This window comes from Tenebrio molitor, chromosome 6 (genome assembly GCF_963966145.1).
Source record: "Tenebrio molitor chromosome 6, icTenMoli1.1, whole genome shotgun sequence".
Classification (NCBI taxonomy): Eukaryota; Metazoa; Arthropoda; class Insecta; order Coleoptera; family Tenebrionidae; genus Tenebrio; species Tenebrio molitor.
In genome coordinates this window covers 21,365,012-21,378,366 of record NC_091051.1, presented here as the reverse complement: position 1 = coordinate 21,378,366, position 13,355 = coordinate 21,365,012, and the positions used below count along the sequence as shown (strand labels likewise).

Sequence of the window (13,355 nt, the reverse complement as noted above, 5' to 3'; positions counted from 1 at the left end):
TCAACAAAAATTTAAAGGGTAAGTCTGTAAGACAGCTTTTTTGTTCGACACTATCAGAATTTGAGAATTTTCTCCTGCGTGAACGGATTTTGATAAATGTCACAACTTGTCGAAACGAAACGTCAAACTAATTTTAAAGATTTTAAGCGATTTGGAGCCTTTAAGGGGCTCGTCGAACAAAAAACGTTGTATTCAACTCGTTCGTGTGTAAATTGGGCCTTTAAAACGCTCGATTCACTCGTGTTTTAAACTGGCCCACTCATGCCAAAAAAGTCCCAATTTACACACAACTCGTTAAATAAACTACTATTTAACAAAGGTTGTACTTTTTAAACATTGATAAATTGATTTGGCATTTGTCCGTTTTTATTTAATGTATCTTTTTAATCTTTTTATTGTATTTTCTTATCCCCATCATTATAAAACTTTCGCAACAGCAACCAGCAATACAATCGGTGGCCATCTTGGTAAGGGCAAAAATGTACAGGTGGGATGGTGGGAATCAAAGCGGTGTTCTACGCTCCGTTTATTCTACCGAACGATCATTTAAAAAATAAACCAGAGATATGGAGTTGTGCACTTGTCAACTAAAAATTTGTTCTCATGTGTAGTGCCTTCGTTTTGTGGAGTTGTACGCTGTGCCAACAACGCTATGCGAAACCATGATAAAAGTTACCATAAAATACCTTCAGAAAGGGATGAGAGAGGCCGTATTCAAAAACAAAGATCGGAACGACGACAAGCTTGGATTCAAGAATTACATCGAAAGGACTTAACAGATGTCAAGTTAAAGTATCTTAAAATTTGTTCTGATCATTTTATAACTGTAAGTCCAGAAATCTCGTCTGTTATCAGGCCGGTATTGTTCAGAACACAGGTTTCACGTTTACAACATAACCTTGCCGGTTTGTTTATCCTAATAGCTGATAAAAGGGGTGGGGATATGGAACTGATCTATTGATCGCACCGTGGTATTTCCCAGGTCACTGGACTCACTGGTGACCTTAACCAATCTAAGCTGGTGACACTGGTACTATATATATATATTCTAATCTATCTATAGGGTATACTCCGTACGGTGATAGATTGCACGTTTTTAAATTCTAGTTCCCAAACATAAAGCAGTGAAAAATACTAAACTCTCCATCTCAATTGTTTCACGTTATGCAGAATACCGTTGTATCCCTGCAGATTAATTCCCGCCAAACCAGTTTCTGTGTCTGTATTCTGTCAAAAAACGTGCAATCTATCAGAGTACGGAGTATACTATTTAACAAAGATCTGGGCCGGATAAGAGACAAGTCTCTTATGAATCTAGGCGGCCGTGCTGTGGGTTGTTGTCAATTGTCATTTTACTGTCAGTGCTGTCACATCTAGGGCTGTTAGAGTGTCAGCCTGTCAGCAGTGAATAAAAATATTTGTGGTAGAAAGTAAAGCAAATATTATCAATTTAAATACATTTATTAAAAAATTAAAATACAAAATAATGTTTATACAAAAATGAATCGTTGGAAGTATGCTAGTCCGTTACTTTTAGATAACGAGTCAACTTTAACTTGTGAAAAGAATGTTCGACTCTATGATGGAGATCAAAAGGTAATTTAAAGCATAATTAAAATAATGAATATGGATTAATGCTAGGTTTCTAGACTTCATTTGAAGGCGGAGAATTAATAATAACAACTTACAGAATTTTGTGGGGACGTCCAGGTGCAATATCAAAAGGCCAGACCTGCTTAGCTTTAAATTTATCATTAATTGTTTATATAGAAGAAGAATCACCAAGTGCTTTTAGTTTTAGTCGTTCAAAAAAAGTTGTTCTCCATTTATCTGAGCCTCATGACAGTAAGTTGTAGTTTTATTAAAAAAAATTAAACTTACGGGAAATATAACTATTACAGTGGGAGAGGATGGTCCCCAACATACAAGTATTTATAATTTTATAAAGTTATCATTTAGAGAGGGGTTTAGCTCAAATGTAACTGGAATACTTAATGACTGTATTGAGAGAAAATATTGGGAAACACAAACTCAAACAGCTCCAGCACCTAAAGTTGCTCCACAGATAAAACTTCGAACAGGCATTGTTGGCATCGAACGGAGCTTACAAGAAAAACAAAAAGCTGCAGATGAGAGTATTTCTGTAGCTTTTCAAGATTTAAGTAAACTTATGACAATGGCTAAAGATATGGTGCAATTGTCCAGAACAATTTCAACAAAAATTAAGGTGATGAAGTGCATAATAATTTGTTTTATCTATATATGGAAATGTAAATAGGGAACAGTAATATATTCACTCATTAACTGGTAATTCTAACAGGGATATAAATGAAAATGCTCCTGCTTCTCATTTATGCAAATTTTTGTCACAATGAGCAAGAATTACCAGGAAAAAATGAATGAATGAAATATATTTTGCATGACTATTGAATAAATAAGTAGTAAAAAATGTCATATAACAAACATTATTGATTCAGGTAGTTGGGGTATCATTGAAAGTACTCAAGGGGAATTGAATGATTGATAGAGTGGTATCATTGATGTATGCCATAGTGATAGTGTCATGCAAATTTTTCTATTTTCAGGAGAAACAAGGTGATATTACAGAAGATGAAACAGTCCGTTTCAAATCATACCTACTCAGTCTGGGCATAGATGATCCTGTAACGCGGAATTCATATAAAACTGATAATCAGTTCTACAGGAGTTTGGCTAAACAAATTTGTGATATATTGCAACTACATATTGAAGAAATGGGTGGAATGATGGCATTAACAGATGTGTTTTGTCGAGTTAATAGAGCAAGAGGTTTAGAATTGCTTTCTCCTGAAGATATTTTAAGTGCTTGTCAAATAATGGAATCTTTGAATTTGCCATTAAAATTATTTCAGTTCAGTTCTGGAGTAATGGTACTTCAAGATGCTACTTTAAATGATGAAAATATTGCTGAGGCCACAGCAATTATGGTATTCTTTCATTTTTTTGTATATATTTTTTCTTAAACTTTCAATTTTAGTTAGATGATAAGGGATCTTTATCTTCAGAAGAACTGGCTCAGACTCTTGGTATTGCATTTACTTTAGCCAAAGAAAGATTATTAACAGCAGAGAAATATGGAAAATCATGTAGGGATGATTCTGTTGAAGGTTTAAGATTTTATCCTAACAAATTTTTGACACAATAAATTTTGTCTGACCTACTTTAATTTTCCTAACTCAATCGATATAGTTTTTTCGCCATACATATTTATTTACTCAATGCGCAAATATTCTGTGTTATCTGTGTAAATATTTTTCCCATCTTGTAACATCGTATTAAAGAAACGAAAACAAATTCGTGACCTTGTGGTAGCCTTAGAAAAAAGTTTAAATCTTGTGGAATAATCCTAGTTTATGTCCATCTTAAACACTGATTGAGTTCAATAATAACAGACGAAGTCCAAAAAAATTGAAACGATGTTAGGTGATCAGTTGAAGTTGCAAAAAAATATCAACTGATCGTGGTTCAGTTATTGGCCGTAAAAAATTAATTGATGTAAAAATAGTAAATAACCTAAAACGACATTAAGAATTCTAATGCTAGAGATGGTAATTGTTTACTTTAGTTGTCGAATTTTCGCGTTTTTTCTGGACGGAGACCCTTTGGGCGTTCTACGTCGTTTCCCACCCATAAAACCTTGTGCAAATGTCCTTGTTTTTCTCTCTTGTTGTGTTTCAAGGTCGCGTCAATGTCTATTGTCTAGTATGTAGATATAACTAAAGGCAAAGGGCAAGGAACATGCATTTGCAGTATTTATTTGCACAAAGTTTGAGTGGTGGGAAACGATGTAGGAAGACGCCCCAAGAGTGTCTGGCGTCAGAAAAAATGTGAAAATTCGACAAGTAACTAAAGTAAACATTGACCCTAGATATTTCTTGTTATTTTAAAGGTCAATACTGATTTGAGTATTTTTTCACGTACCAATGTGCATGCGTTCGCCGCAACCGACAAAAAGCGCATCATATTTGTGAATTTGTGTCAAAATGCTTCGCGCACGTGTTCTCAACCTCTGCTCATGTGATCATTTTTCGCGCGCCAAAAAAGCTAAAATCAGCATACACCTTTAGAGTTTACCGTTGCATAATATTTTGTAGTGATGAAGAAACAACAAATGATTAATCTCTACAGTAAGGTTGTGAATAGATGACATTGACTTTAACTTGTTGAACAATAAAGATTTTCTGATTTCTGTAATTACTACCTATTTCCCTTTTCTATTGGTTTAACGGAAATTTGTCCATAAAAGCATCATTTTAAAAAACAAAACTTTATAGGGCTGATCGCAGCCCCAATCTGGAATTCACCTGTCGAAAAATTTGAATTAAATCTTACAAACCAACAAGTAGCCACATTATTGTAAATTATCAAATGCAAGTAGTCATCTGTAGCCCTTATTCCTCTGATATTATAAATTGTACCACTGTCAAAAGAAGAAGAAACTGTGTCAGAAACATTACTGACTGAAAGAAACTATGATCCTGGGGAGTTAATTAATATTGGGTCAAAGACGTTGCAGAACTTGGACTTTGATTTACGTTATTAGAAACGGTTTTTATATTCTGCTTCATCAGTCTTATCAATCTTACGAATGGAGAGGAAAAAATCCTCTTCAGTGAAAACGTTAGGATTCTTAGGTCCACTCAGTCTTTTCAGCAATTGTCACCTTCACAAAGGCAGTAATAAATAGCAATGAAATTTTATTAGGAGATATTCTTCAGTTATAAAACTTTTTCGTCAAACGTCTAAAGAAAGCAACACCTTACGGTTCCATCCAGTATGAAGTACACGAGGGCGAAGACAGTAATAGAATAGCAACTTATTAGTTGGTCCGAGTCACAGCACATCAGACATCACTGACTAATCTGGCTAAACACTTAACCTGCTTCTTTGCATTCGGAAGGTGCTGGGCTCAAATTTCAGACTACCTGACCTGGTGTGGTTTTTTTTTGAGGCTTTTCCCACACCATCACATCACAATATACGCATACGTCGCAGGGTCTCATGTTACAAATAGGGGAATGCGCTAATGCCGGGTCACTACCCCTCAGTACCTACCAGCTTCCATCCGCATCCTCACCATATCCATCCCGAAATTTCCCGTCGCTATGGCTGAAAATGCAAGCAGCTCGCTCTCTCTCGGTGGGTAATGAAAAGTGATCCTTTCTCTTTTTTTTTGACGTCACTTTTTGTTTGCTTCCACCTTTTTAGCGGAAACAACTATGTATTTTAATAGGTGCAGATAATCTTACTTAAGAAAGACATGACACAACTGAAGAATCTTTCACACTTTTCAATACGCGTTGCAATAATTATTATTATTTTAAATTTTTACATGAAATGAAGAAATTGAAACAAATATCTGAAAATAAGTTAACACAAAACTGCATGGATCTTCAATTATTCCTTTCAGATTGTAATGATATGTTGTAGTTATACATATGATAATAAATGATGAACTGACGTCTCACACAGTCTCACATTAAGCTCCTGAATAATAAAGACTCTTCTATCATTTTTTTTTTCACCAAACAGTGTTGCCGGTTGTATTTCCAACGTAGAATGCAGTGTTGGTGGAAATTTATAATTGAGACAGACTTTATTTTATAATCTTACTGTACAGGTGATTCTGAAATAAGTTTGGAAAAAAAAAACGGTAATTGGTGATGATGAAAAGAAGTCATAGACAAAAAAAAATTGCTAGTACGCTGCTGAGTTAAAGGTTACCTGATTATCTTGGTAGTTTATAATCGTGTCAAAAATTAATTACTTCCTAGGATTTAGGGATATTCGTAACTAGGTTGCCAAAAATTTGGTCAGGTTGGAGGCTATGCGGTTTTTGGTGACAAACAAAAGATATCGTAACCGTAAGGCAGCGAATTCCTTGTAACAGTTGCATATGGCTGTATTTCTCGCTAAGTGATAGGTGTTTTTTCGTTTCACAATCAATTTTGGTTTCTGGCGCAATATTTAGTTGAACTTAATCTCTCAATTAATTGTAGCCAATCTTAGGCATTCAAAATTACTTTTGAAAATTCTAGTTACACGCAACATGAAAAACGTTATTTTCCTAACAGTTCGAATTCTAGGGCGTAATTTATTTTACTTTTCACTTTCGTATAACTGCGTGATAACTCCTAGGATACGAAATACGTAAACATGTCCATAACAACCGGGGAATAATACAGGGCGTAATAAGAATAAGCGGGCGTAATGAATTCATAACGCCCTCATCAATTCATAATTGCAATGATGCCATTTTTTTTTGTAGAACACGTCTAGTGAAAAATAAAATCTTGTATGCACCACGGCGTCACCGAATGATTACGCTCATCGTTGTAACGCCCTTGGTGCATAAATAGCTATTTGACACGATTATAATAACAATAATAATAATCAAACGTGCCCGTCAGTCACAAACGTAACCTTACTCCTCTCGATCATTTCCCTAGAAACAATTACAAAGCAGTGTGCTTGCACCTACGCCTTTATTGTGGAGTTGATGTAACAATGGTTGCTAATGAAGTGAACAAATTCGGACAAATTTTCCCTATTCATAGGCGTTGAAAATACAAGGATAGAGGGTAATTTCCTTCCTTTTGATTTCACCTCCAAAAGTCATTTACGCATAATTATTTTGTGTCAAGGATACTCTACATTTTTTTTCCAAACTTATTTTAGAATCACCCTGTATACAGGGTGTAGAATGGATTTTGGTACATAGGCACTTTACGTGTAAAAGTAAAAATCGTCGGATATTGGCTCCTCTAATTATTTTAGAACAAAGTCTTAAAAACAAAAGTTGTAGAGTAAAGAAAATTATACCTAAATTCTTTTCTAATTATTTTCTAACACCCTCTGGTTCTGTTAGGCAAGAAAAATTAGATATTAAAAATCTATCGATAAAATAGTAATAGCCATGACTCCCGACAACACCAGTATTAATAACTGTCGGTATACAGATCCCGTTATCCCACACAATGAAAAACCACGTTGGGATTTTTCAAAAAGCTGACTGGAAAACATTTCAAAATCAGGTAGAACAAACCGTTCATTGGATCCCACCAACCAACAACAATTTATCAAAGGTTCGTAGGAGCGATTAAAAGTGCCGTTAAAAAGTTCATTCCAAGAGGATTCCGGAAAGAATATACCACGTGTTGGTCGAGTACTACTAATAATCTGTTTGACAAATATCAAAAAAACCCAAATCACTGAATAATTCAAGGAAAAAAAAATGGAATGAACTTTTGGAAAACATGAACTTCACTCGTTCTAGTCGCAGTTGTTGGTCTTTACTTCGAAAACTAGGAGGGGCTAATTAAACTACTAGATCTAAATCTACTATTAGTCCAAATTCGGTTGCTTCTCGTCTGGTTAACGTCCCAAATTCTATTAAAAACAAAAGCAGTAAATTTCGATTTCTCAACAATGGTTTACCTCAAGGCTCAGTATTGTCACCGATCTTATTTAATTTATATACAAGTGATTTACCCCCAACAAATTCCCGAAAATTCATCTATGCTGACCACCTGGCAATGGCTTAGGTACCAACATCAGAATTTTGAAAATGTAGAGAACGGACTGTCAGTCGACTTTGAATAAATATTTCACAAAGTGGCGAATTTGCCCAAATCCTCAAAGGACAGAAGTTTTGCTGTTTCCACCTCGTAAACAACCAAAATAGAAAACTGAAAGTAGTCTTCAACGAAACTACAATTAAGCATAATTATTCCCCGACATATCTAGGAGTAACTCTGGATTCATCTCTAACCTTCAAACTACACATCGAAAAGTTACGACAGAAACTGAAAACTCACAGGCACAAGTTGGGGAGCGAATGCACACACTTACGTGTCACAGGACTACGGCAGAATATTGTTGCCCTGTCTGGAAGAATAGTGCACACGTGGACAAAATAGATGCTCAATTGAATACCACACTTCGAATAATAACGGGTACTTTAAAATCTACTCCAACACCATGGCTACATGTCTTAGCGCACATTATTCCGTACGATATTAGAAGAAAATACGTCACAAAACGAATTTGGGATAAATTTTTAAATTCACCGAACATGTACTCCATAACACAACAACAAGACATGGCAAATTTACCACCCTTTAGATTAAAATCGCTTTGGAAAGAAGAATTTCTAATGCAACCATTTTCCAAATCTGACTATTGGAAAGCAGCCTGGCAAGACGTAGGTAGATATTTTCAATTAAAATCTAATTGAGGATCCTACAAAACAAATTCCGGGATTTGACCTACCCAGGAAAATCTGGTGTAAATTAAATCGTTTTAGAACCGGCCATGGCAAATGCAATAATATACTGCTAAACTGGAACATTCGTGAAAACCCTTCTTGCAGAAAAAGGAACCATCCAACACACTGTGGAAGAATGTCCCCTTACTAAATTCCAGCAAGGTTTCTCCAAACTCCATCTACTTACCGAAGACGCCCTAAATTGGCTACAACAAATTAAAAACATATAATTTACCATAATTATGTTGTGAATTTCGAATTTTAATTGTATTTTTCTTCATACGAATATACAGAATGGTCCCGATATAACCTGCCAGAAGAAATCCAGTAATAGGTGACGATGAGTAGAACTCATACACAAAAAATGTTTCTAATAAAAGTCTTCGAAATAAAAATAATTGAAAATTTGCTGTACGCTAATGAGTTAATCGTCTTTAAAAAGGTAATTCTGGTTGCTTGGCTGCAATTTCTTTAGCAACGGTACCTGTAACACCTATGACGTTTGTCAAGTTTAATTTTAAATTTGCGAATCCTACAAAAAGTTATGAAGTTCACAAAACAAGAATACGCCGATTTGCATTTACTCTATAGCGAAACACGTTGTAATATCCCAGTTTGAATTTGAATGCCGCCCAGTTTGAATTTAAATTGCCGCCGCCGAAGGAGACCAGGAGAAGTAGAGGGACGTCCGAAGCCCACCGAGAAAATTCGATACGGGGAAGTGGGGGTCACTTTTTGGGGTTTTCGTTTTTGAAGGAAACGTTCTCTCTCTACTCTCGGCTCTTGAACCAAACGGTTGTGTTTTTTTGACCTGTTAGATTTCTTGAAACGAGTGCTAGTCTTCAGTTTGTATAATTTCTCCAGGATGTCATTTTGTTTGTGTTTATTTGAAACGCCACGAACCGCACACATCATACACGTGCGACGTTCGCGGGGTGCATAGTTTAATAGAGGTAGGATTGTTTAAATTATCATACGTGGCTCCAGGTATGTTTTGTTTCTTTGTTTATTCCGATGATGTACGGCCGAATGAAGTAATAATCAGGGGGTTTCATATGAGTGGGTGAAATCTTGGGGCGTTGTGTAACACGTGGTCGGAGCGCATTTGGGAACGGCCTCACATTTGCCGCAAGGAAAACCGAGGCACATGTTTGGCCGGAATTAGGTTGTAGATGCGGCGGCAGACTGATCACGTTGCAATGAAAAACGAGGGCCCACCAAGAGGGCCTTCTGTGGTTGCTGGTGTGGCGTTCCACAGGGCTTCTCCATGAAGCCGTGGAGCTCCTCACGCCCTTCGCGGAAGCTTCTGTTTCACCATGTGTGGGGTTCACAGTGGAGTTTCGGAGGACACAAACCGGGGCACTGCACCCATAACGAGTTAGGTGTCGCAGGGACTTGGACGAATGCGCCGCGGTAGTTTGTGGAATAATATACCTAATAGATCGGGGGCGAGAACTAGGTTAACTTCGCGAGGGTAAACCACGTGTTATGCGAGGAGGTGAGAGAGCGAGAGCGTAGTATTCAATTAGGGTCTTAATTATTGTTAAGTTGAGTTTTGTTTATTCATTCTTATGTCATGCACACATGCTTGTATAAAAATTTAACGATTAGAAAACATTATGGTGTGCCATCGTTTGTGAATGAGTTTTGGAGGTTTTACTCATCCCATTTACAGTGGTTGTTATTATTTTCATGTCTTTTTAGTCTCTCGATGTCGTGTTGTTCATTTATTTGTTGTATTTGTTGTGGTTTGTTCAATCTCATGGCTAGTATTCATAAATTGCGTTGTTATGTATTTCTTTGTCTGTTCAACATCAAACGAGAACGTATTTATTAGTATATCTGCAAATTAAATACAGGCGTCCTTCCACCGATTTATGTATTTTTATTTCGAAGTTTGTCCACCCTGCAGGTCCGCTATTTGCATCTCGAGCTAGTCTTCCGCCATTTTGTATAAAACACACAACATAGGGGTTTCGTAGGGTGATGATCACGACTTGGGCATTTGTTCATTTTCGCGGGTTTTATTTGATTTTTTAAATATTTGAATTTGCGCGGAACTGGCGATACCTGGTTTACATTTACAAGAGCGGCAAGGCGACTATAGGACGGGCGTTTTCCTGAAGGAGTCCTTCCTTCCCGTTGTACATTTGTGGAGCTATATCTGCGTTTACGTGAGGCTGGTTCTGACTGGTTCCACACGAAAGATTTGGTGTAGGAAGTTGAAATAAATACAGAAGACCAACTCCGCGAACGCATAGCAGACGCTGCGAACCAGATTCGCAATAACCCCAGAAGTGCTGAATTCTGTTTATGAAAATTGGTATTGCGTACTCAATGTGTATAAATGCCAACTGAAGGCACATTTATTATAAAATAATTTTTCTAATGTAGCTTACAGTTACCTTTTATTAATTATTATTCTTAGTTAAAGTTTAAAGTACGACGAGTATGTAAAATGTAAATAATAATTTATTCAATACATTATTTTGGCTGTTTAACCACAATTAAGACGATACTCTTATTACACAGTTCTTTCACAATTTTGCACACACTAGCTTTACATTAAATTACACTTCGAGGAACATCACTTAACCCTCCTCCACCCTTCGGCACGGCAATTTTGCCGGAGTACATACACTATTACGGTATCAAGTAATCAACATAATTACCGGCGTCTCGCCTCCACATTTTGACTTTGTTGTGTTTTATTATGTTCTGTGTCAATGTTAAGGAACTTCCTCACGATGTGACATGAGTATAATAATATACCGTTTTGAATTTCAACTACCAATGTGTTACCTAAATCCAGAATTTTTAAAAAAAGATTGCGGTACTATTCCCGTTGCTGAAATTACAAGTGGCAAAATCGAATTTTTTTCTTAACACCAAAGATTTCTCATAGCAACGGAGAGCTCTAAATATTTATTAATTTTTCTGTTATATGTCTGTGTTATATTATGTGAATTTGGAACAACTATATCTAAAAGATATGCATGTTGTTTATTTAAAATTATAATGTCTGGTCTGTTATGCTTAATATGAATGTTATAACATCCGTTTGGATATCGGTACCGTCGTGGGTCGACAGCTGCAGCACCTTCCGGCTTCGGGCCTTACGTTGGAGTTACTTGTAACAACCTTTGTTCTGGGGCCCCACGTTGGAGCGCCTCGTGTATCACTTCTTTGGGTCTCCGGCCCAAGTTGTGTGCCACTTGTAACAATCCTTTTCTGTATTCGGCCCAAGTTGGATGGTACTTGGTGATGATGCACTTAGGATGTTTGGGAAGGGTTCGATTCCGATGCAACACGGTGGAGAAAACACAGGCTTTATTCAGTAAAAAAATATTTAAGCAAACAACAAGGATGGGTTGAGGGAAGGACTTTCGTCCGACTCGTCCACCTGGGGAGCGTTTCCGGAGCGGAGTTGCTCAAGGTCCAGTTAGATGTCCCGAGGGCGCTGTCTAGGTGGAGCCAAGAGTGATCGTCCATCCAGCTTGTCCGCCGGGGGAGCTTCTGGGGCAGAGCTATTCCAATGTCCCGGTGGATGTCCCCGAGGGCGCTTTCCGATCGGAGCAGAAGAATAGTCTTAGCTCTTCTGCGTGATGTGCTGCAATTTATAGGGTCGGACGATGGGAGAGGAGGGTAGAAGGGAAGTTGCGGAAATGATTCGATGTTGGGGAGGCGACGAGGGCGCTACTCTGGTGGCCGCTCGGCGCACTACAACTTTGGGTCGCTGCAACCTCCCCCTCAAACCCATGAGTCGGAACGACGTAGGGTTTTGCAGAGGTATGATGGGGGTCTTCCGGGGGCGACCTCTTTCTTGCTGGGGGTGGTTTCCGTCGCGGTGGAGGTTTCCCTGGAAGTTGGGGTTTCATGTTCCTGGTCTTTCGTCTGTTGGGTTTCTCCCCCTGGAGGGGAGCTGCACCGATAGCGTGATTACCGGCATCTGGGCGAAGAGTGTAAACAAGCGGGCGATCGGCTTGTTTAAGTATCGGTGTCGTCGCTCTATGTTCCTCGAAGAGATTCCCGTAATGGTCGAGCATTACGTTGGGTTGATGGCGCTTCTCCGGCGTGCGGGCGTTACCTTCGTCTGTTGGCTCGATCGACAACGCGTGGAAAGCCAATGTCTGTGCAGCCGTCGTGTCCTGGTGTGGAGAGCACAACGGGCAGTTTCGTTTGATGACACCTGGCTTACCGCAGCCATAACATCTGAGTTCGACTTTGACAGGTTCTCCTGGTTTTGAATCCTTTTCACTCTTCTCAGCCCTCTCGCGTTTGTGGCACGTGGTTATGTCGTGACCCTTGTTTCCGCAATAGGAGCATTTAACACGTACCTTCTTTGACGTTTCTGCGGTGGTTTCGGATCTACGTTCCCTCATGACGACTTCGACTTCGCGTGCTGCGTCCAGCAGAGATGTGAAGTCTCGAATCGTCTTCCTGGGGACGCGGTCCCTGATCTTCAGCCGCAGGAGGCCGTAGATGAAATCAATCTGTCTGGATTCAGTGTCAGGTGGGTTTACCTGGGCTAGCAGGGCTCTCTTTTCGGAGATGACGAGTCCTGAGGGCGTTTCATCGTCCTGACGGGTGGCAAACACTTGCTGGTATACCTGGAACGCTGGTGGACTTGGTGCGAATTCGTTTCGAATTGCCGTTTGGGCTTCTGTCCATGTGAAGATGGAGCCCTTGATCCCTCTCCACCAGGTGTGTGCGGTACCTTCCAACAGTAGCGTGAGTCCCTTGACGGCGTTGTTGTCTGTGATACCTTCGCACGTCTTGAAGAAGTCGACGGTGGCCAAGAAGTCATCTACTGCCTCTTTCAAGCCACGTATGAGTTGTTCGAACTGCTCGGAGGTCAAGGCCATGGTCTTGTGACTTCTGGTGACTGGCGAAATGGTGAAGGAATTTCACTGCTTTCACTGTTTTTCTTCCACTGGTTAGCGAATCGGCCCTCTCGTTGGAGCGCCACTTATAACACTCCTTCGCGCATCGGTACCGTCGTGGGTCGACAGCTGCAGCACCTCCCGGGTTCGGGCCTTACGTTGGAGTT

At 38.9% G+C, this 13,355-nt stretch overlaps 1 protein-coding gene across 2 annotated transcripts; it reads left to right on the top strand.

The window, feature by feature from the left end:
- The first annotated feature begins 1,187 nt into the window (after positions 1-1,187).
- On the top strand, positions 1,188-3,199 carry Vps36 (vacuolar protein sorting 36). Of its 2 annotated transcripts, none has more exons than XM_069050955.1 (5): positions 1,188-1,596; positions 1,691-1,845; positions 1,902-2,227; positions 2,586-2,966; positions 3,017-3,199. In XM_069050955.1, the coding sequence occupies exons 1-5, from the start codon at positions 1,568-1,570 to the stop codon at positions 3,182-3,184; spliced, it is 1,059 nt and encodes a 352-aa protein (XP_068907056.1). In that variant the 5' UTR covers positions 1,188-1,567; the 3' UTR covers positions 3,185-3,199. The 2 variants fall into 2 exon arrangements, with proteins under 2 accessions (XP_068907056.1, XP_068907055.1); XM_069050954.1 differs by having other exon boundaries at positions 1,340-1,596; positions 1,650-1,845.
- Positions 3,200-13,355: the final 10,156 nt, after the last annotated feature.

What these genes read in the sequence shown, in the direction of transcription:
- Vps36 (XM_069050954.1), top strand. Translation starts at nt 1,501, where the DNA reads ATGAATCGTTGGAAGTATGCTAGTCCGTTACTTTTAGATAACGAGTCA. An exon ending in TTTATCTGAGCCTCATGACA is followed by an intron (nt 1,846 to 1,901) that starts GTAAGTTGTAGT and finishes TAACTATTACAG; the next exon opens with TGGGAGAGGATGGTCCCCAA. An exon ending in CTGAGGCCACAGCAATTATG is followed by an intron (nt 2,967 to 3,016) that starts GTATTCTTTCAT and finishes TTTCAATTTTAG; the next exon opens with TTAGATGATAAGGGATCTTT.